Source organism: Bemisia tabaci, chromosome 3 (assembly GCF_918797505.1).
Source record: "Bemisia tabaci chromosome 3, PGI_BMITA_v3".
Classification (NCBI taxonomy): domain Eukaryota; kingdom Metazoa; phylum Arthropoda; class Insecta; order Hemiptera; family Aleyrodidae; genus Bemisia; species Bemisia tabaci.
Window position 1 is genome coordinate 33,481,731 of NC_092795.1, and position 22,229 is coordinate 33,503,959.

The 22,229-nt window shown below is 40.3% G+C and overlaps 2 protein-coding genes and 1 non-coding gene across 4 annotated transcripts in view; 1 reads left to right on the forward strand and 2 right to left on the reverse strand.

The window, feature by feature from the left end:
- The window catches only part of wts (serine/threonine-protein kinase warts), a 41,155-nt gene extending 31,134 nt beyond the window's left edge, over positions 1 to 10,021 (reverse strand). The window contains exons 1-2 of one of the 2 annotated variants that reach the window (XM_019061224.2): positions 9,613 to 10,021; positions 4,842 to 5,767 (exon numbers count right to left, since the gene is read on the reverse strand). In XM_019061224.2, coding sequence (XP_018916769.1) covers positions 4,842 to 5,141 — 300 coding nt within the window. In that variant the 5' untranslated portion in view covers positions 5,142 to 5,767; positions 9,613 to 10,021. Of the gene's footprint in view, positions 1 to 4,841; positions 5,768 to 9,213; positions 9,572 to 9,612 lie in introns of those variants that run through there. The other variant, XM_072298198.1, reaches the window with a different exon arrangement.
- Positions 10,022 to 13,191: 3,170 nt separating this feature from the next.
- The window catches only part of LOC109043909 (uncharacterized), a 35,614-nt gene continuing 26,576 nt past the window's right edge, over positions 13,192 to 22,229 (reverse strand). Inside the window, exons 3-4 of the transcript XR_011899531.1 lie at positions 15,274 to 15,380; positions 13,192 to 13,204 (exon numbers count right to left, since the gene is read on the reverse strand). This is a non-coding gene — a transcript (uncharacterized protein). The remainder of the gene's footprint in view (positions 13,205 to 15,273; positions 15,381 to 22,229) is intronic.
- LOC109043908 (heat shock protein 68) overlaps positions 19,852 to 22,229 on the forward strand; it is a 55,151-nt gene continuing 52,773 nt past the window's right edge. Inside the window, exon 1 of the mRNA XM_019061270.2 lies at positions 19,852 to 20,177. Within this exon, the coding sequence (XP_018916815.1) occupies positions 20,001 to 20,177 (177 nt within the window). The 5' untranslated portion in view covers positions 19,852 to 20,000. The remainder of the gene's footprint in view (positions 20,178 to 22,229) is intronic.

The following is a 22,229-nucleotide window of genomic DNA, read 5'->3' on the forward strand; positions in this document are numbered from 1 at the left end:
GTACTCTCCGGAATGCGGGATGTATCACACCACATTGAAGGCGCTTTCAAAACTACCAAATTTTCATATCGGGATTTTAGTGTCACATAAATAAAGTGTCTGCTGCAACTGTAGACAAAAATTAAGTACTACCACAGAACTTTTTCAGAACCTTTCCCAACAATTCAGTACCGCATAAGCAGAAAAATTCGGTACTTTTTCGGCACCTTTAAGTGACGAAATTCGAAAATTGTCGCTAGAAAAATGACGTAGTCACGAAATTCAAAGCTCATTGATAGCCTGAAGATCGCCTGGCTTCACAATCACGATCTAGCGGGAAAATACTGCACTAGGAATCATCATCGCAACGGATACCATATTTTCCAGGCTGTTTTTTAAAAAAAAAAATAGTGTATTTCCTTAAAAAAAAAATACACTAAAAACCGTGGCACGAAGCAAACAATTCCGGACATTCCACTGTGGTGGGGTGTCATAACTGAATTGCATTTTGCAAAAAGGAACTAAGATCATTCCAATGTCACTAAGATTGTGCAACTTTTTTTACCTTGCAAATATATGCTTATCATCTAAACAAATTTCATCTTTACTCCCAAAGAACTAGAAATTCAAGACGAAAATTACCGTTGTAAATTTAATCTATTGAGTGATTTCAGTGATTTTACTGTAAAAATTGTAAGCAGCACAATCCTAGCAACGTTGTAATGCTCTTGGTTCCTTTTTGCAAGACGTAATCCAACTGGCCTCCCTTGAAAGCCTCTACTCCAGCTATCGGTTATTTGTAGCTGCTAAAATACTCAGCCTCTGAAAATTCCGTTTAATTTCATGCAACTTTCTCGGTGGAAAAATTTCATGTTGCATTTCTGAGCGCGATCTTGGGTCAAGCTGCGAGATTTGACAACTGACGCGGGCCGCATTCCTCGAGCGGCGCGCGGGGTGGGGGTGGGAGAGAATTCGGATGTGGGTCATTCCTCCACCTGTTGACGCACAACCCACTCCCTCCCCCGACCACGGGACAGTTACACAATATTAGCGCCCACCCCTCCGTTTCAGAGCTATCGCATTATTTTCGCCCCGCCGTGGCGCACAGTGGAGTGCATTAAGAAGAAAGGCAGGCACGATGCGGATACCTACTCTGTCTTCCTATGGAAGAACGCCGTATAAACCTTTAGGCGTTGCCAAGTTTCCTTTGATAAAACACAAATTTTCTGGTAAACATATGACATTTTCCCCCAATTTTTCATAAAATTTTGTTCGCAATTTCACCTAAAGTTCCTGAAAATTTCAAGGAAAAATATTCATAACTTGCCTTAAAAATAAACATTTCATTGAAGGAAATTTGACAACTCTCGAATGTTCATACGGAGTTCTTCCTCAGCACGGCAGTACTTCAGAAGCTTTCATTTTTGTTAGTATTAAGCGTAGGGGTTTGAAGGGGGCTTAATTGGTTTCCGTATACTATTTCCTTCAAAAAGCACTCGTTAAAATTTGAATTGCAACGAAGTAGACATTAAATCTAAAAAAATTCGTAAAAAATGTCTTATTCGATCTCTCCTTGTGACTCACTCCACTGTGCGGCGCATTCAGAGCAAGGCGCGATCCAGTGTCATTGTCATCGGGTTGGCTCCGCTCTGTCTCTGGCCTCTAATCCAGTCTCGTTGGGGAGGTTTTCCCTAAATCGGATGGAATTTAGCATCTACGCAGCCCCTCCGATCAGATACCGACGAGGTCAGATTTGGATTCCAAGGTCAGAAATTCTCACAATCGGACACTCAAGCTGGGAAAAAGTTGCAAGAAAAATTCTCCGAGTTCTGTTGTTGCTCGAGTAGGAGTTTATATCACCGTAAAATAAATGTTTAGATAAATAGAGGAAAACTTTGACTTAACTCATTTGCACGAAATTTGTTTTGAATGTGGACGCGCTTCGTGAGTCCAACTCACATCTTCAGTGCAACTGACAAAGGAAAATTGCCGCATGAACATTCGAATATTGCTAAATTTCTCTTGAAATAGAACGTATTTTCAAGGAAAGTTAAGAATATATATATACTTTTTTTTTGACAGTTTTGGCATGTAGCGAACGAACTACTCTGAAAAGGGGGTAGAAAATATTCAAAAGTTGCAGTTTTAAAAGTTCAGTGTTTTATTAATGGAAATTTGGCAACAGCCGCAGCTTCATAGGGCGTTTTTTCATTCGCAAAGCGGCATAGTTTTCATCCCTAAACTACAAATCCTCCCAATCGTGGAATTAGGATGGTGAGGAATACAGCGAGTCAGGTGGGCTCACCGACCGTTTGGAGACGAAATCGCTACTATTTGCCTTCAAATTTGGCGATGCAACCCAACCCCACACCGAAATTAATTAGAACTGGGGAAAGAAAAGAAGAGACAAAAGTCACATCAGTCTGGATGCATCATCATCAGTTGGCCCATTCGTTAGCATGTAAATATCTGTTGAATGGTGCAATATATTGGATGTGACATTTGTCTCTTTTTTTCTTTCCCCAGTTCTAAGTTGCATCCACCGATTGGCTATATTTTTAATGTTTCTACGTATCCTGACACTCTTATATTACATTACTAGAACATAACTACCCTTTACATTAAATGACGTAGCCTCTGAGTGAGGATGGAGTCTGTGCGGCGCTAGCGCATCTCCGACTGCGGGTGAGTAAAGTCAACTGTTCCCGGTGTCCACGGAAGGCGACAGACCGTGGGGTGCGGGGGGCAGGGCTGAAAGGGGGGGGGGGTTACTCCTCTCCAACAATAAAAAGCGATCGCGGACGGATTCAGATACTTCCTCGTTGGTGAGGTCCAATTCTTTCCTGCCGCCGCCACCACTGCGCTCCCCCGCGACCCGCGAGTAACTTTCTCCGGCAGCGCGCCGTGCGGTGGTCATCCGCGGCCACGCCGGACATTCGGCTGTTGCCAAATCGGCCGACGGAAATGAAGTCGTTTTCGTGATGGCGCACAGAGGAAGCTGCGGCGAGCAGTTGGAATACTGTCGTGCTATGTACAAACACCGTACGTTGTCAAGTTTCCTTCGATAGAAACCAACTTTAGAAGGAAAATTGTGAATATTTTTTTCCAGAATTTTCAGACGATTTTACATGCAATTTAATCTAAAATACTTGAAAATATCAAGGATAAATATGCATGAATGTCGTCATAAATACATGTTTTATCAAAGGAAATTTAGCAACTCTCTAATGTTCATACGGCGTTCTCCCTTAGCAGCACGGCAGAATAGATGGGGCATAAATTAGCCATCTACGCGCAACTGCAAATTTTCAATATTATTTAGTCACATAATAAATTTTAGGGGGTGTTTCTTCACGGAATTTTGAAAAGAAACCTAATGGCAGGGGAGCAGAAAATTCTTTGGCCTGCGCGGTTTCAAGTAACCAGGGATTCAGCCATTGCGCGTTCGTAGTATTTTTTACCAAAAATTAGCGCGTTCGCGGTCATTTCTTAAGAATAGAGGTGTTTTCTCCCATCCAACTTTTCTACTCTGCGTTAAAGTCTCCGGGTCAGCCAAACAGAGTTTACGTTCTCCTTCATTTCGCGGAAAAGTATGCAATTCCACCTACTTGGAAGTCGAAATAATTGTATCGCGCGTTTCTCCCCGTCCAACTTTTCTAATCTGCGTTAAAGTCTCTGAGACAGCGGAAGAGAGACTAACAATAAGCTCTTTTCAGCTCCTGCAAAACTGTGCGCATACTTCAAGCATCGCGCTATCGGTTCCTGACTCGCGAATAGCGCTAAGTTCCGTTATTATTTCCAACACTTCCTACAGAGAGACTTTTTTCCATGAACGACACCATTTCCGAGGAAATCGATGATGAAAACCGTCCGTACCGACCTACGTCATCGACAGAATCTGAGATTCCCAAAATGCGACGTCCTTTTTTATGCATGCTGTGCGGCGATTCTCGCTGGGTGGCGAAAAAAAATCGTGAAAGACAATCGATATCTATCGAAGCGGACTACATCGGCCGGGATCGATCATTTGCGATGGATTTAAATCGAGAAGAAACGGTGTTGCTAACTTGCGAGTATTGGACAGCATAGCTTAAAAAACTTCTGTTCCTGGCTCATTTTTTAAACAATGTAATGTCCTTGCTTTCCCTCCGCAGATGGGTCATTTGATAAGCCAGAATTAGTTCCTTGATGAAAAATGTACCCTAAATGATACTGGTTTATATCACAGTTCAGCGGCGCTGAGATGCCTAAGGAATTTTTATTGGCCAAAGAAATTTCATGGAATTTTGTGGAATTTTTGGAGGGTGATGGAGGAGCCCGTAACAAAGTGCAAAAAATTCGAGAGGGGACTGAGAGAATGGACACATTACACCCACGTAATTTACACTATAATCTGACGGTTTAAGAGAATTTACTTCATGAAAATTATGCAGTTTCCTCAAATTAAATATACTCCTTGTTGGTATTTTATTGAATCAAAGTTCATGGAATTTTGCATCTCTCGTGCTGATGGACTAGCAAGTTTGGCGGGTCCCCTCTTTGGATACCTACCATGAAGAAATTCATCCGATAATCCTAGCAGAGTGATTGTTTAGAGAAATTTGTTTTAAGATTCTATTTCATTCCTGTTCACAAACATTAATACAATTTAATTATCAACGAAAAAAAATTATTTTCTTTGATTTTTAGGAGAGTGTGAGCGATCGTCCTTGGGGGATTGTAAAGAACATCAAATCGAACAATAACAAAATTTAGCCGCAGCTCAATTCCTTCTTTTTCAGCGCTGAGTCCTTCATACACTCTATAGTAATTGCTAGGTTACAAGAGAAAATTTTAGTCATGTAAAATGATGGACTGCTTACCTCAGAGTACCCCATGGCGATCAACTGTGCAAGTGCCTGCCGGAGAGCGTTGAGTTCCTTGTCTACACCGTTGGACGTGGAGCTATGTCCTGAAGCTGAACTCACGCCACTGGTTGTCGAGAGGGTAGATATAGTACTTGCAGCACTCGACCCAACGTTTCCTGACTCGCATCCGATGTTTGCAAATGGCAGGAGGGAGTTTCGTATGGCAGCGAGCGCTTTCTGATGGTAGCCCGACGATCGGGTCGAGGACTTGCCCGAAGATGCGGGGTTCATAGTGACACCAGGCTCCTGGCCCATACTAGGACATCTTCTCCCCCCTCCCCCCTCCACATTCACACTCAAACAATGAAACACCGCGAAGCACTTGCTGCACTAGCAGGGTGAATATCATTGGAATGGGCTGGCAACATAAAACTTCACCCGTCGGGGGGTCTCGTCATGTATAAAACTGAATTCCCCCGATCATTAGATTTAAGACATTCGAAAAAGCGATTGACGATAAAAAAAATAAAACCGTCGAAAAGATTTCCAAAATTGATTTGGAACCGATTTTATGATTGGAACATTGCGAAACTGCACGAAAAATGTGAAAAAGACACTAAGAACGGGTGAAAATCTCGAAATAGAATTAAATCATGGTCACAAAAATTTGACACGACGGAAAAACGAAACACTAAAGCTAATAAGGCTTCAATAAGGCATATCCAGAGGGCAACGGACGCACTTTTCAAGGCAGAAACTAGGAAAATTGAGCAAATTCACACTCTAATATTATTCTGCCTTGGACGATTCCATCATCAACACTGACGCACATTTTCACAGCAAGGAGACACTCAAAGGAAATGATCCGAACATGCTGTCACTTTACATCCAAATATGATCATTGCTAAATTTGATCCATGCAAGCAGAAACAACACCAGATCTGAAACAAAGAGAGACCTGAATAAGTGTGTGGGCATAGGAGCACTTGAGCAAAAATGAGGTGCAAATATAATAACAACAAATCCATGGAGCTTTTGTGTGCAGGATTGGCTTATTTTGAGAATGAAATAAATGCGCTGGTATCCCAATGACGCTATTGTCCTTCCAGAAATAGCCAATTTGTAATAATTGGATAACAGCCTAAAACCCTGGAGACAGCATCGATGCAGCAAGCACAAGCATAACTGTCAGTTGGTGCTGGTTTGTTAGTCAGTTAAGTTATCTCACTTTATTTTGCGGACTAGAGTAGTCAGATGCGTTATGAACTTTAACAGATGCCGCTGATGTCTATGTTGATGGTAGGTAGTTAAAGTGATAACAGAGTGATCTTAGGTTCCTTTGGGGGGCTATCTGTCTCACTTGCTTTCACTTGACCCCTATGTAGAGCTAGCTTCCCACAAAATCCAATTCTAATCATTAGAATATATTTTTTGGATATTTTAATTGATACTGCTCAAGCAGTTTAAATATATCTGCCAAAACATTTGAGAAATCCTGCTGATTCCATAAAATTACGAGGTGGAGTGGGCCGTACCAATACTTGAGAGCAAGGGCGACAGGTAAACATTGCTTGGAACTGTAAGGAGTTTAGTTGGAGGAGACAATGCTATCATGACATCACTACTACTTAGGACGTTCACTGACAATGAGCACAGAGCAACTTAATGAAGAAGGACATTCTAAAAAAAGATTTCAGCTGCGTGAATTTCTTCAGAATGACACAATGACAGAATGCAATTCCCTTCTTAAAAAAAGTTACATGGGTATGATGAGTGCTGATGATGACTACAATTCACTTTTCCAGGTATTTCAAAACCTACATACTTAGTACATATCAGAATACTTGGTTAAAAAATGGTGAGTTAACCACTGTGCCTTATAAAGCGTAGGTAAAGGCAAAGAACATTCTGTACCTTCGATTTGAAGTTATACATACCTCTTTCATGAGAATGCAAGGTATGGTGAATTACTAATGTATTGTAACGTTTAATTCTGTTCGCACTAGCTTTTAAAAAACATAAAAACCAGGCCCAGCATGCACACCAGCTAAATTGAAGTGCATTTACTTACAGACTACTAACCGCCAATGGTCTTTCTTTTAGTGAACAGTGAGGTCGGTGGGTACACCAAACAATGTAATATACATCACATTTGGCAGAGAGGAACCAGGGCAATTACAGTGTTTTTAAAATCATGCAACTTCTTATTTTCTTTTAAAAATACTTAATATGTGTATAGTATTAAAATTTACACACTTATTTTCCTTTAAAATTGACAATTTTTTGATGGGAAGCAAAAACTATGTGCTATTCTGGAAGATTTTCTAGATAATTATGGAGAAGCATCATTTTTACAACACTGTAACCGTGCTCATCCCTTTTTGCTAAATGCGATCCATACACACTTGCGCACTTCCGTTCACTGATTGGACACCTTACTCCTCAAGTGATCACTGGCACTGGTGATTTTAAATAATGGTGAAAGTAAATGGTGATTAGTAAAATAAACTTGTCCGATACCATTTAATTTCTTTGAGAACTAATCACAACTCAACAGTCCTATCAACTTCTGGAGATCAGCGAGCTTTGGAGAAAAGTGATGAGCATTCTAGTCTAACTACTCGAGTAAAGGTAAAACAAACGAGGTTCAAACGAAGTCAAAATTTTGCAATAACACCAACCGTTTTGCATCAAGTAATTTCATTTTAAAACAGTCGCTGGGAACTTACTTTGACAATACACTTGCATAGATTATCCTAACAGAAACGCACGAACAATAAGATTATCAGACATGGCTGCACTGAATGGTTTTGATTCTTATGGACAAATCTATCAGAGGAGTTCAGAAACGCAACATTGAAACAAATAGATGTCTTTACGAATACAGATATGCACACCCAACTGGTTCCTTGCCAAGATCTAAGACTGCACTAAACAGATCAATATAAGGGCACACTTCACTAGAGAAACTTGATATTTAAGGAGAACTAACATTTTAATTATTATTTTCATGCAAATGAATGAATTTAAGTCTAGCCATGTGATTACTAAGTAATGAATATCAGTTACTGGAATTGAGATTTCTACCACTACTATTAACTTCTTTAATAGGGCTTTTTTTTATGCGGATCGCAGTGGATCGCGGTGAACATCGGTATTTTTTTATTCCGTTCCTCAGCGTGATCCAAGCGTTCCAGGTGGATCAGGGTGGAACGCTGGATCGCTCTTCCGAGGTGGGGCGAGCTCTGATCCACTGTGATCCTAACCTAATGCGAGGAAGTTGCCGTCCCCAAAGAATCAAAACAATAACAAATCGAACCAAATTCCAAGTTTGGATTTTTTATCACTTGGAACACTTGGATCGGTCCGGATCGCTCAGGATTCCAATCCAGAGCGTTCCGCTCCGATCCACCCTGATCCGCGATAAAAAAAAGCCCTAATGAGGGTCTGTTGAACTTCATTTAGTGATTCTTACAGTGCTATTTTTTAAAAATTTCGGTGAGTAATTGAGAATGATAAGAGAGGAGGGATTTACGATAGATACCAAAATGAAACACACATGGTCCGAAAATGAAGGAACTTTAAACTAATCAATGTCAATACAAATCGTGATGATAATCACCATTGTCAAGCAAAGTATGCACTCACATACTAACAATAATATCATTCTTAAAGAAATTGCTAGCGCAGAAAAACAATCGGAGAACTCAATTCACAGGAAGGAGGAGGGTTGTACAAAGACATTTCTTACTCTCTGGAGCCCTTAACAAGTAACTGACTTGGTAATCTGACTTCAGGCCCAACGGCATAGCTGAGAAGAAGTGTAGAAATATGGTGCTGATGAACTGCACAGGAGGACAGCGACAAATCTAGGAGGATTATGAATTCTTCGCTACAAGTAGACGGACACTTCTATTTAAACTGAGGTGACACATGGAAACATTCAGAGAGATCCACGAACTTACTTGAGAGACTCATGGAAATTATCAAAAGTTCTGGGTGATAACGTCATTTCAGTCCAACAGGATATTTTGGTATTTTCGTGTACATTTGTAGAAATAATTAAGAAATGCAGCACCTAAAAACTCCCCTCAAGTCAAAATATGTAAGGAACTAACCAAAATAAAAAGTGCGACTAAACCCTACAGAATTTCTTTCATAAAATGGCCTTGCAATTACCTAAACATTCTCGCTGGAGTGGCGCGATTAGAAAACCCTCATGAGAGTAACATCCGTTTAAGGATCAAAGTGGACAAGAAAGACCAGGTTAGGTCTATAGAATTTACCAATAATAGGGGAGAGAAAATATTCGAACAAGTCTCTTGAGGACACAGAATGATAACAAAAGTTGTCGGAAAGAAACAGATCTCCAGACCATTTGGCCTACCTGCATCGTGCCGGAGAGTGCAGAAATTCTGGTCGAAAAGAGCAAGAGATCCTACAGTGGCTGGCCAAAGACTTTGCACAACAATTCTGATTAAATAATAGGACGTGCCAAAGGTAGTGTCCGGTAATGAAATCGAAAACTATGACAATTCTTGCCACAGCATGAAAAGTAAGTTAGGCTACAATTCAGTGGTTACATGGGAGAGATGCCCATGAAGAAACAAAAATACTTCATCATGGAAAAATAAAACACGGCGCCCTGAGAGCAGAATTAACGCACAAAATTGACGTTAAAACAGTTCAAGATTCGGATGAACGATCAAGTTTCTGTTGGTGACGGAGCGAAATACGAGTGAATATAAAAAACATATTGAAGATAGGAAGCCATAATAGAAATTACCATTAGCAACGGAGGGCTCCGTGACTTTCCGAACGTGAAAACGACGTATCCTGTGGGTTCCGAAACTTGACACAAAGCACAAAACAGAGAATAACACTAAAGCTCGTTAGTTTTCACTGCGACACCGAAAATATTGGATAATTAATGATCATCACAAAGAAAACTTTTATCAGAACTAATTTGGCAAGCCATAGGCCGCCATCTTACAGAGCCACATTCCGATGTAGTGATGATAAACCCTTGGAGTCAAAACACCGTACTTCATCGCGCAAAATATCGAGCTCTTGTAAAACTCTTTCGTTAAAATTTTCGATATGAACTCATTTGAAATTGAATTTTGTAGGATTTAAATTGGTCTTTGCCGTTCGATGTAATTTTTACGTGAGTTATAAGTGAAATAGTTCGACTGCGAGAGTTGACACAGCTTGAGTCAAATCCCTCTCATAAAGAATGCGAGGAATGCACCTAAGATTGAATTAATACAGCATTCCAAAATGTGCTCAGAAATGTTCACCATGAATGCATGAGATCTTGTAAAATAAAGCTCTGAAGGTCTACCATCCTGAAGGACACAACCATAGGTTTGACACTTTCCAATGCCAGAACTTTGACTATTATCTATCCAACTTTATAATTAACCAGTGTTTTTCAATTGACTTCGTGCCCAAATTCCGATTTATTGACAAAAAATATTTGTGGTGACAACAGATTGATGACAGATATATACAGCTTCTTCGACCGAAAGTGCACGAAGCATGCCCAAGGCTGCTTATTTTGTTGTGTATTAAACGCGGTTAAAAATGCGCACGGTTGTCTGGGCGGGGAGGGGGGGGGGGAGCGGAGAGTCTCATTAAGTGCTTTACTTTTCTATTTAATACTTGTTCTAATTAATACTTGTTCATATTGATAATTCACGCAGGCCTCTTTAGACTTTTTAAGCTTATAGTAATTAGAAAGAGAGGGGGCCTCTTCGGCCTCTAGATCGTTAATTAAATGCATTTTTATCCATCGCCTTGTTGTGAGCGCGGACCACTATTGTGGCCCCAATGGACCTTTTGCCTACCTCCTAAAATGAAGGAAAAACAAAACCGCGCCATTTACTTACAATTTGTGACTAGTTGGCCCGTTGGCCTACTTACTATTTTGTTGAGTTAGCCTTTGCCTTTTAAAAAAAGTTTATAAACATTTGTCTTTGCGAAAAGGACGCACATATTTTTTTCGGAGCTTATCATAAACTTTCTAACAATTATTTCATAGGAATGCGGATCCACTCTCATCTTCCTTAATGTCACTTCTTAGTTCTTATTTCCACCGGTTTTCCGTAGTTTATTTTTCTACATGATAAATATTTCCTCCACTACATTATCTTATTTTCCCGAACATGGCCGGATTCACCTACTTGCCGCCCATGGGGCTGCCTGTATTTTGCCGCCCCCTTCTCATTCGTTTTGAAACTCGATGAAAACCATCAAATGAACGTGTCAGTGGGGGAGGGGTGAATAAGACGCATTTACTCGTGTTGAACACATTTTTTATGAAAGCCCTGTCAACACTACTAGCAAAAGTTCACGGAACTTTGCGCGAAAGTTAAATTCCGTAAACCTATCTCAGTGTGGACAAGGCCCTCGTTTCATAAGAAATGAACGAAAAAATTATGATTTTAACTTCCGCCGCCGCGCCGCGCGGACCGCACCGTGTTTGGCGCAATGCGTGAAGTATTCCGACAGTCTTGTAGGCGCTATGCGTTTCACGCCGACCGCTGCTGAACGCACTGTGTTGGACGTAACGCGTGAAGTATTCGTGCAGTCTTGTAGGCGTCAATATGTGTTACATGCCGATCGCCGCATCGCGCCGAGGGCTTCTCCTTTTCATCTCAAGTCCTCGTTATCATTTCTCTTTAAGTCAGGCCGTTCCAGGCCAAATTGCGTGTTTGGTCACTCTTAACTCGACTTATTGAAGGTGCTGTCTCTTGTATCACTAAGAGACGACAAAATTAGAAATTACTATACTCTCAGAAAATGAGAGATTTTGTCGCCTTTTCTCGTTTGTAATTTTGTTTTTATAAATCCGATTTTCTTTTATTCCTACACTTTAAAAAATTGCAAACTTTTGCCGCCCCTTCGATTTGCCGCCATGGGCCGCGGCCCATGTGGCCACCCCCTTAATCCGGCCCTGTTCCCTAATTCACTCGTTCTCGGATCTCCTGTAGTGAAGTTCTCATAAAGTTCTATGTAGATGTCTTAAAAACTGTGGATAAATATTTCGAAACGGAACAGTCGCAACTTGCTCCTTCATTTCAAGGAAAGGTAGGTGCCTGCTTAATCTAATAATTTTTTCCCTGGAAGTTTTGTTTAAAAAAGGAGGGGGAGGAGAGGGAGGAGAGGGAGAAAGGGGGAAAGAAAAAGAAGAAATGTTAATTGAAGTAAAATTTATTTTAACAACGTGCACGCTTTTAAGCTATGTGCAAAAGGATAACGTCATTTTACTTTTCGAAGCTCGTTTTATCAGGATTACAAACAAACTTATTTTGAATGGGAAAAGTAAATAAAAAAAATTATTTGGCATGAAAAATAAAATTATATCACCCAGAAATATTGCACTTTCCCGCAACTAAGTCTTAAGAAGTATAATTCAAAACAACGTTCGTCAGATCGTAACGTTGCAGGTCTTCCAAATTACTTTTTTTTTCATTTTTTTTTAACAGAGAAACTAACACGGGCGGAACTATGAAATTGTGGAGGGAGCCAGAGGGGCATCTCATCAAGGGGGGTCTAGGGGACAGGGGACATTAAAAGACACCCTACAAATTGGGATCAGCGGATCTCCTCCAGCTCCAAGGGTCCGGGGGCTCTCTTCGAGATAAATTCGAAAAATTGACTCTGCTCAGGAACAAGTTTGAGCCGTTCCCACTGGGCCCAATCACTGAACCCCTCACATTTCCAAAGTAGGGTAAAGTAAATTTCTAAATGGGGGAGGACACCGCACTCATAAGGCCCACCGGTCGTGCTTTTTAACAATCGCAATCTAGACACGGTTTTTGGACTTCCACCTCAGTTACGTTGCGTTCAATGCATCAAAAATGCAACAAATATCCATGTCATGACATGACTAGAAAATTCCCAAGTGATGAAGAAGGGGGGGGGGGGGGCTCAACGGTAGAGGATTTTCTAACGGAGTCCTAGATGTGGCCGCATATGAGAGGGGTCTTAACACCTAAGGATCAAAACAAAAAATGGAGATATTAGTACCACAATGGACCACTATGGGTGCGTCAACGAAAATGATTAACCATGGGAAAGTGCCTATTTTCCCTTTTTGCCCTTCTTTTTCTTCTTCTGGAGGTCGGGCCAGGGAAATCCGCGGCACTTGAGGAGGTCCTGAACGTTGTGGCAGGTGTAGTAGGCGTTTTCCATGGCGTGTTCGTTGAAGATATCAACGTTGCACCGAGCCTTGGATTTTCCCTCGCTTTTCCGCGTCGCTTTTGCCGGTCCCTTTTTCGCTTTCTTCGCCCCCTTGTCGCCCCCGTTCCCTCCTTCCTTTGGCGCCTTCGCCTCCTTCTTCTTCGCTTTCTCCTTCTTCGCCATCCGCGACTCTGCAACAAGCCAAACGCAAGTACTGGAAAAATTGTAGAGAAACATCTTTCAATTTTTTCAAATTTAAAAAAAAAGAAAATTGAAAATAGTTATTTTGGTGCGTAAAATTACTTTCTTAGCAAACATTTTTTTAAAGTGAAATAATTAATGGTCTATGGAGTGAAACAATTCCTGTTGCAATTCAAATTATTAATTTTTTTTTTTTTTTTTTTTTTTTTTTTTTTTTTTTTTTTTACTGTTTTTAATTCACAGCAAATGAACTTTGTCATCAGATGCCAAAGTTATTTTTTTTAATTTAATGCAATTTCATTTAAAGTGGACAAACATTAGTTTACAAACAAATATTAAGAAACCATTTTTTTTTCAAATCAAAGGTAACTTGTTTCTATAATATAAAAACTTGTTTACATAAGCCATTGATTTCTTCGTCGCGATTCTCTGTAAGAGCTATCTACAAAGACGTCGGGCATTTTTTCAGATTGTTTTACTCACTTGTCAGAGCCCCTCTCCCTTTCCTACCCTCTTTAAAAGGAGTTTGTCAAGCAGCCCGAAAGACTTCTACCCCAAATATCCGACTTGGATGACAACAACTCATCAGTGCACGTGGTGAACTCTTTGAGACGGATGTTTAAGTAATTCTCCAAAAAATCCACTTTAAAGTTTAGAATTAGTTAAAATCTGATTTTAAAAAATGCATCAATTTATTTTTTGTTTTCTTCGAAAAAAAAACTTTGAATGAGGAAAAATTGAGAAAAAGAAAAATTGAGTGAGTGAAGGGCTTGCTTTTCAGGCCAATAAAATACTAGCTGAACATGGCTCCAAGTTTAAAATCAACATTGAGGCCGTGGGTCTCCATGATCATGATCTAAGTAACGAGCATGACTTGAGAAAATGCAATGAATATGCCCATCCAGTAGATGCGCCTGAAACAAAGAAGGTATGCAGCCGGACCAACATGCGATTTGAGTGCCTCTTGCCGCCCTTTACCATTTTCTCATAGGATTGTATCCATTTGTTTCGAGGACTGAATTTTCGCCAAAAATGACGAAAAAGAAACTTACGATCGGTAGGTATTTACGGTTCCATTCATCCAATGGTAATACTTTCCAAAGTGATTAAGTCAGCTTCAGTTTTGACTGGCAGATTATAGCTTCTTACTTAACAGACCTGACTACAGGAAGAGGGGGTTGATTCTACTTTTATGGTTATGGAATTTAATTATTGCGAAATTAAGTGTTTCTTCATTCACTTATCATTATTTATTTTTTGATTCTTCGACAATTCTCAATGACGATCATCCTTTATAATTTTAATAGTAAATTTTTAATACAGCGTGCCGTGATCTGACAGATGAGATTTTTAACGACTTTTGTCTCAAAACTACGTTTTTTGAACTGCAAACTGCACTTTCGCCCCTCTATGTCCGCAAAACATTATTTTCTCTGCTCTAGTAATAACTTGTCATTCAGTTTTTGTGAACTGAGGCTCATTTTCCCGTGAATGGATATACTTATGCGTATCTGAATAAATTGTGCTTTTCTATAATATGCGTACTTCCGAAGTTTTACAATGCATGAAAGGCACCGATGACGAAGCAGCAAGTGATATGAAAGACAATATATTTTAGAACCCCTTGTGCTGCTTTCTTCCCTATAGAGTAAAAATTACTTCCGCTAGTGATCGGTCAGATACGTCTTCATGTGGCCCTCCAAGTGGAAGTGAATGTCTCGTCCCGGGGATAGGATCCAAACTTGAAAAGTGAAAATTTTCCAGAGCAATCGAAAAACTGTGATAAAAAACCGCGATAAGTAATTTTATGTTTAAGAGGTCACTTTTGTCAAGCAATCGGCTGAAGGTCAGTTACAGACATTATCTCGGGAAACAATTAAAACTAAATCAAAGTTCTACCTATAAAAAAAATAGTTTTTCACACAAACAAAAAAGAGGAGAAAGAAGAAGAAATAGAAAAAAATTGTGGAAAAATTTTTTGAGTGGAACTTTTTTCCAAACAAACCACCAAATACCTTGGAGGATTTAAGTTCTTCAAAAATGCAATAATAAAACTTACAGATACAGTGCAATATCATCGCCAGCAAATTTTCTTGTTCTTGTTCTTGAAAATAATGAGGAAACAGAAATGGAACACCGAGAACTCAAACAATGTGGTTGTTTCTGCTGAAACGAGAATAAATTGATAATTGCAACGCAGGTTGGTTACCGTGGCAACTTCTGAACTGTTGATTATGACGTTGAAAGGAGGTTGCAAGCATTGGTCATACGAATTATCGCAATGATTTCGTTGGTATAAACCGGAAATGACATCAGGATCTGTTAATGTTCATCGATATTCAACCACTCATTAAATGTATATATTAATGGACTGGCCATTTCGTAATTTCCGGTTTACATTGACGAAAATAATAATGGTATGGCCGAAGTTATTCCCTCCACTATTGAACAGTCATTTTTCTTGCCAAGTTATAAAAGCACCTATCTACAAAAGATACTAATTGCACATACATTACTTTTAAAATGAGCTAGAAGCGACGGTCCCTTGTTGCAAAATGTTCTACAATTACAGGACATTGAAAGAAAATGATGATTATTTTAATGAAGAAAAAGCAAAACTTCGTGCAATATTCTTAGCTGTACCAGCAGTTACAACAAAAATGTGAAAAGTAGCTGTAAAAATAAATGAAATTAGAGCTGTTTGGATCAAGTATGTACCAATCTTAAAGAAGAATTCAAGAACCAAACCCGGAGCGGAGTTTAATCGATAATTTGTGACTTTTAATAGGAGCAGGCGTAAGAGGCGCCTACAAATTGAAAGGACGCAACACTAGAGACAGCCCTAACTGTAGCGCGAACAGGCGCGAACCATTCCAGGCGACGCGACGCGACGCGACGTGACGACCTACATGCAGTTAGTTCCCTCTAAAATCCAATATTAAAAGCTTCATATTCACGAAATGATACAGCATAGGAACTGTCAAAAGACCAATTATTTGTATCCGGAAATACATCTAGTTTTCAACGCAAATGCCAAAAGTAACTCATTTCGACATTTATGCGTCTAACAATTGTAAGCGAAGTTCTGTGAAACGCCTACATTAGCTCGAATGTCATTGAAATATATTTCAACGAGATTTTCATTTGTCAAATAAAACCCGTAGCACCCTTTACGGAATCGATGGCCTTATGAATGCATAGAAATCTGTAGAATATGGATGAAACTTTGGTCGTAGACTTTATGGATTCGTAGACTTGACGAATGTCCGTGGTTTTAGCAGGGAAACTAGCATCAGATCTTCGGTGGTATATTTACGCTCCAATAAAAATAAAAAGATTACTCAGTAAATTATTGAACATGCAAAGCTTATTTTCGGTTTTAGATGTTGCTGCAGCCTGCATGAGTCTTACAATTTCATAAAGTCGTTGTAGTATCAAAACAATTGCTGGTTTTTTTAGTTGGATTTAACATAGTGACGAGGTGTGGTTTATTCTGGAACTAAAATCACCTTAGGGGACCTCCACAGAAGGGGTTCTCGTATTGAGCCGATGGGTACCGTACCGCGATACCGATGACTTGACTTCCGCTCTCATAGTAACCTCTTCCCGTTTGGAAGAAAGTTACTTTTTTCGCGACGATAACACTATTCGACCACGAGGAAGCTCGTGCTGCCGACACTGAAATTAAAGGCGAACTCACATGGCGTTAATGTAACCTTTTCCTGTTAGATAAATGGGCCTGTTGCAAACTTTTGCTAGAGCAAAACTAAGAGTTGTCTCTTATAGATAATGCCTCAAAAATCACGATGAGCGCATCGGCAAACTCTGAAATGCACTCCTAACTTCACAATCTGCGTAAGAAATTTGCGGTTTTTTGAGCTTCCCGCTTCAAAAACGATACTACGGCACAGTGTGAACATTTTGTAAGAGGAGTCGTTCCATCGTCGGCAATAATCATCATAGCGACGCCAATCCGCCAAAACACGTTTGATGGGACGAGATAACACCTGAACTGGATTAGACCAGATAACAATCGGTGTGTTAACGTTCATATTTTCCACGCCCGAATTGATTGACCTTGAACTCTCCTTGAATTACGCGCGGAACTGCGTGCAAGCGTCGGCCATGATGAATATCGCCGACGATGGAGCGACTCCTCTAACAAAATGTTCACCTATGCCGTAGTATCGTTTTTGAAAGCGGGAAGCTTAAAAAAACGCAAATTTCTTACGCAGATTGTGAAGTTATGAGTGCGTTTCAGACTTTGCCGATGCGCTCATCGTGATTTTTGAGGCATTATCTACAAGAAACAACTCTTATTATTGCTCTAGCAAAAGTTTGCAACAGGCCCATTGTTATTTCTTAAATGTGTTCCGAGTAAGATGCAATTTCACGATGATGGCACTACTCTCCTTCCCTCTCGCTTTTTCTCTCTCTTTTCTCCATCCTCTTTCTCTTAACCTCTGTTTTTTCTCGTCACTGCGTTTTTTTCTTTCTCGTTTCCTCTTTTCTTTCTATTCTTCCCCTTCATTCTCTTCACTGCTTTTCTTTTCTTTTTTCTTCACCTTTCTTACCCCTATTCCGCCTCTTTCTCATTTCCTCTCCTTTCTTTCTTTTTCTTTAGCTTCTTATATTTTCTTCCTATTTCTATTTTCTCCATCTTTTTCCTCTTCGTTCTTTCTCCTCTTATTATAACTCTTCTGATTTTCTCTTTCTCCTCCTCTTTTTCTACGTCTTCTTTTTCTTCAATTCCTTCTCTTTTTTATGCCATTTTCCCTCTTTTCTTCTTTCTCTTTCTCTTTCCTTCTTCTGTTTATTTTTTCCTCTTCTTCCTCTCATCTTTTTCCTTACCCTCCTTTTTATTCCTCCTTTTTTTTCTTCCCCCCCCCTTCTCCTTTCTTGTGTCATTTTCTGTTTGGAAGGGAGATAAAAAAGTAACAGTTTAGTGGAAAATGTCGTAAGAGAAGGACTCACTTTACTGACTGTTGATCGATAAAACGGTAAATGCGCTGGAACCGTATTCGAACTGAACCTTCATACAACAATAGCGACATGATATGGATGCTCGTGTTGCCAATACTAAAAATTGAAGGCAGACTGACATGGCGCCAAACTAAACTCTTCCCGTTTGGTAAAAAAGCTCTTTTCTGTGCGTGTCCAGGATGAGAGTGCCATTTTACCATGATATCACCATTCGTCCACGTGGAGAGCTCGTGTTGCCTACGATCAAAATTAAAGGCAAACTGACATGGCGTAACCCTGGTAAAAATTGGCGATAGGAGCTGCGTTTCAAAATACCATAGGAGTTCTTATAGCCGACTGAAGAAGGCGATAGAAAATCATATAGCTGGCTGTAGAAAGTGGAAAAAATCATACGGCCGGGCCACACGAAGCTATAAAAAAGTATACAGCCGGGCTATAGTTCCTATCGCCGGGCTTTACACTTTATCGCCTGGCTGTTGCTTTTTCGCCATTGGCTATAAAAGGCTATAAGGAATTGTGTAGAAATTCTTGTGCTTTGTAAATCCTTAGGTTTGTACGGAATCACCTTAATATTTACAAAACGCACATTATAAATTCCTTTACTACATGTTTTTTTTCATCAATTAAAATGAGAATAATCCATACAGGGTGTGCAAACATTTCAAAGTCATGAGTTGAAAAACGCCGACTCCACGAGATTAAATAAGAGAGCCTAGCACAAAGCGGAGCGGCGGCGCACTGGCGCCTACAAACCTAACAGGGATACTTCACGCATTGCGCAATGCGTGAAGTATCCCTGTTAGGTTTGTAGGCGCTGCCCGCCCGCCGAGCCGCGCCGCAGCGTACCACGGCGCTTGAAGCAACTATTCCACACCAGAGGTATTGCACAGTATCGTACGGAATTGAAGGCGCTCCAATATATTAGGAATGGCAGGCATCCTTTAAAATTACGGAGCTTTCCTCGCAAAATAAATCAAGATACTACGGCCCGAAAAGAGAGCGGTAGTCCAAAAACTCACCAAGTCCTAGCATCCGTAAATAGTAACGTTTAGCATACACTTTATCGCCTAGCTATTGCTTAGTCGCCATCGGCTATAAAAGGCTATAAGAAATTGTGTAGCCGGCTATAGAAGCTATTGGAAATCTTGCAGCCGGCTGTAGGTCTTTGGTATTTTGGAACCCAGATTCTACTGCCAATTTTTACCAGGGAAATGTGCTCATTCATTACTCGTTTGGTAAAAAATTGTTTTTAGAGTGTTTTTTTTTTTAGTTAGAGTACGATTTCACGATGATACCACTTTTCTACTTCTTTCCCATTTCTTCATTCTCTTTACGCCCTCTTTAACCCAGGACGGCAAAAGGCAAACATGATGTCACAGACCCCGCTCAACTCTAACTGATAACCAAACGAACAAAAGCTGTTTTCGCCTACAAGACGCACATGGTCCCTCGGGCCGGATAAAACCGCTCAGCTAGAATAAAAAACCAAACGCATATCCGCTACTTTGCGTATGATGGCCGATCGAATCAAAGCCCTTCAGACTGGATAAAACCGCTTACTTTCCATAGGAAACCCGACGGACATCTGCTGTTTCTGGCTAGAACATGAGAGTGGGAGTAAGCCTGAAATAGTCGCTCCCACTCGGTCGTCGGCGCGGCGGTCGGCTGGAGCGTGCTGCGGTTGGCGGGCTCGGACGGCGCCTCAGTCGCTGCTCCAAGTCGGCGCGAATCGCGAATCCCGTTCTGTGCGTGGCGTCTTATCCGCGAATTCCAATAATCGATAATCAATAACCGATACTCAGGATGGGGAAGCAAGTGCCGGCAGTGGGAATCGATCTGGGGACGACGTACTCCTGCGTCGGGGTCTGGCAGCATGGCAAAGTGGAGATCATCGCCAACGATCAGGGCAACCGCACCACCCCCAGCTACGTCGCCTTCAACGACACCGAGCGACTCATCGGGGATGCCGCCAAAAGCCAGGTCAGACACCCTCAACAACTTTTAACGGGGTGGATATTCGGACCTGCTCAGCGACATCGAACACTGGAGGAAAATGACTTGAATTTGCCGTCAAGATTTCCTCTCGAATCAAGAATAAAATTAGTACAATGGAGAATTTGCAGGTGTCTAAAATTTGATGAATTTCGTGTTCAAGTGGAAGTTACTGAGTGAACTGAACACAGGGATACCCTTGGTTCATGAATTGAACAATTGTGGAGAAGATCTGACAAAATGCTCTAATCTGCTAAAATACGTGTGATTAAATGGGAAATGCCGCCATATGACGTCACTAGGCAGTGCATTTTCTCACTTTTAAATCGATTTTTATACTATTTCCCATTCCCATATCAGAAAAAATTATAAAAAATACTGTGAAATCAGCTCTTTAAGCGCTTTCAGAGGAAGCAATAAAAAATTTGCATGCAAATTCTCCATTCAGCAGTTTCTGCATGGTGCGAATGACTTCCTTTTTGATACAACATCTTCCCTGCCAGATTTAAGCGAGTTTCTTTCTTAGCGGCAAATTCAAGAATATATAGTCACTTTTTTCCAGTGGGTGTTGCGGCATTATGCTTGGTTCCATCATTGTAAAAGAACCTACACCTACATGTCTTCGATTCACGGAGTTCCTGTTGTGTCTTTCCAGGTGTATATTTTTTAAAAGGTATTTCAAATACATATTTTCGGAGAGAATTTCAGATCTCAGCGCTTTCAACGTAGTGTTTGAGCCAATATCTTGAGGAATAACTCTTCTTTTGGTCCAATTATAAAGTCTGGAATGTATCCGTCGTTTTTCTCAAAAGGCCACTGAATTCTAGTTGACTGAGAAAAATAGTTGCAGTAAGCAACAGCTGATTGAATATCTTCCCCATATTTCGGATTTTCCCTCTGCAAATGTCACCGTCTGTTAAAGGAGGGTCATGGGCCCCGAAAAACTTAAAAGTTAGCTACTATATCCAGATTTGATCGATCGGCTTCATCTACAAAAATTCTGAAACGAAAAATGTCCACGCAAAAATTTTAAAGCAAACCGGAACCATGCAGCTGGTATGAATCTTCCGATGTAGAAAAAAATATAATTGCGAGACAAAACTACCTAAAATTCTAATTTGCTATGTTTAAGGTACAACCCAACCAATTAAAATGAAAATTCCTGAGCCGAACCCCCCCCCCCCCCCCCGTCTTGTCGTGATACTCATTAGATCTCAAAATTCCTGGACTCTAATTGAACTTTTTGAACTTTCTGGCCTCCCCCCCCCCCTAGATAGTGTAGATCCAGTGCTATTTTACCACCTTGTCACATATAATTTGGGCCATGTTTCTCCCATGCACAAAATCATGAAGTTGTAACTCGCGTAAATGTGTTTTACTACAACTCGATCGCATTCATATGTTATTCCAGGAATAGATTATGAAATGAGTTCGTTTTAGCCTTAATGAATACTTAAATACTTTAAAAAGTAATTAAGCGTAATTTAGGCACGTATACAAGGCAAATATGCTTCGTAAATACTCAGAGCTTTATTACTATTCGTTAATAAAGGAAAAAACACTTCAAAATCTATCATCTAGGTATAACAAGATTGGAGTGTTTGAAATGTGGATATCAATATTCCTATCCCGGAACATATACTTAGAGACTGTTCAATATGTTCGTGATGGTATCCCTCCGAGAGTGTAATCAAGGATGCACAAAAATATTTTAAGGCCCGATATTGAGGTACTTGTTGCAGTCGTGTTCATTTATTTGTGCTAATAGTGTTTTTTCTTTCTTTCTTTTTTTTTAAAAAGAATGTAAGCTTGACAGTGGAAGAGAAACTATTACTAGGGTTACAATCTTGTAAAAAGTAGCATTATTTTGAACTGAGTACTTTACTTGGGGTATTTAACTAGGTTTTTTAGCCTTCTCCACCTGGACTTAAATGAGGTTAAACTTTACCCGGACGCGCGGCAAGGTCCGACCTTTCATTCATGGTGCCTATTTGGTTCAATATCAAATGCCTCGTATAAATTACCCCTTTAAGGTATGAT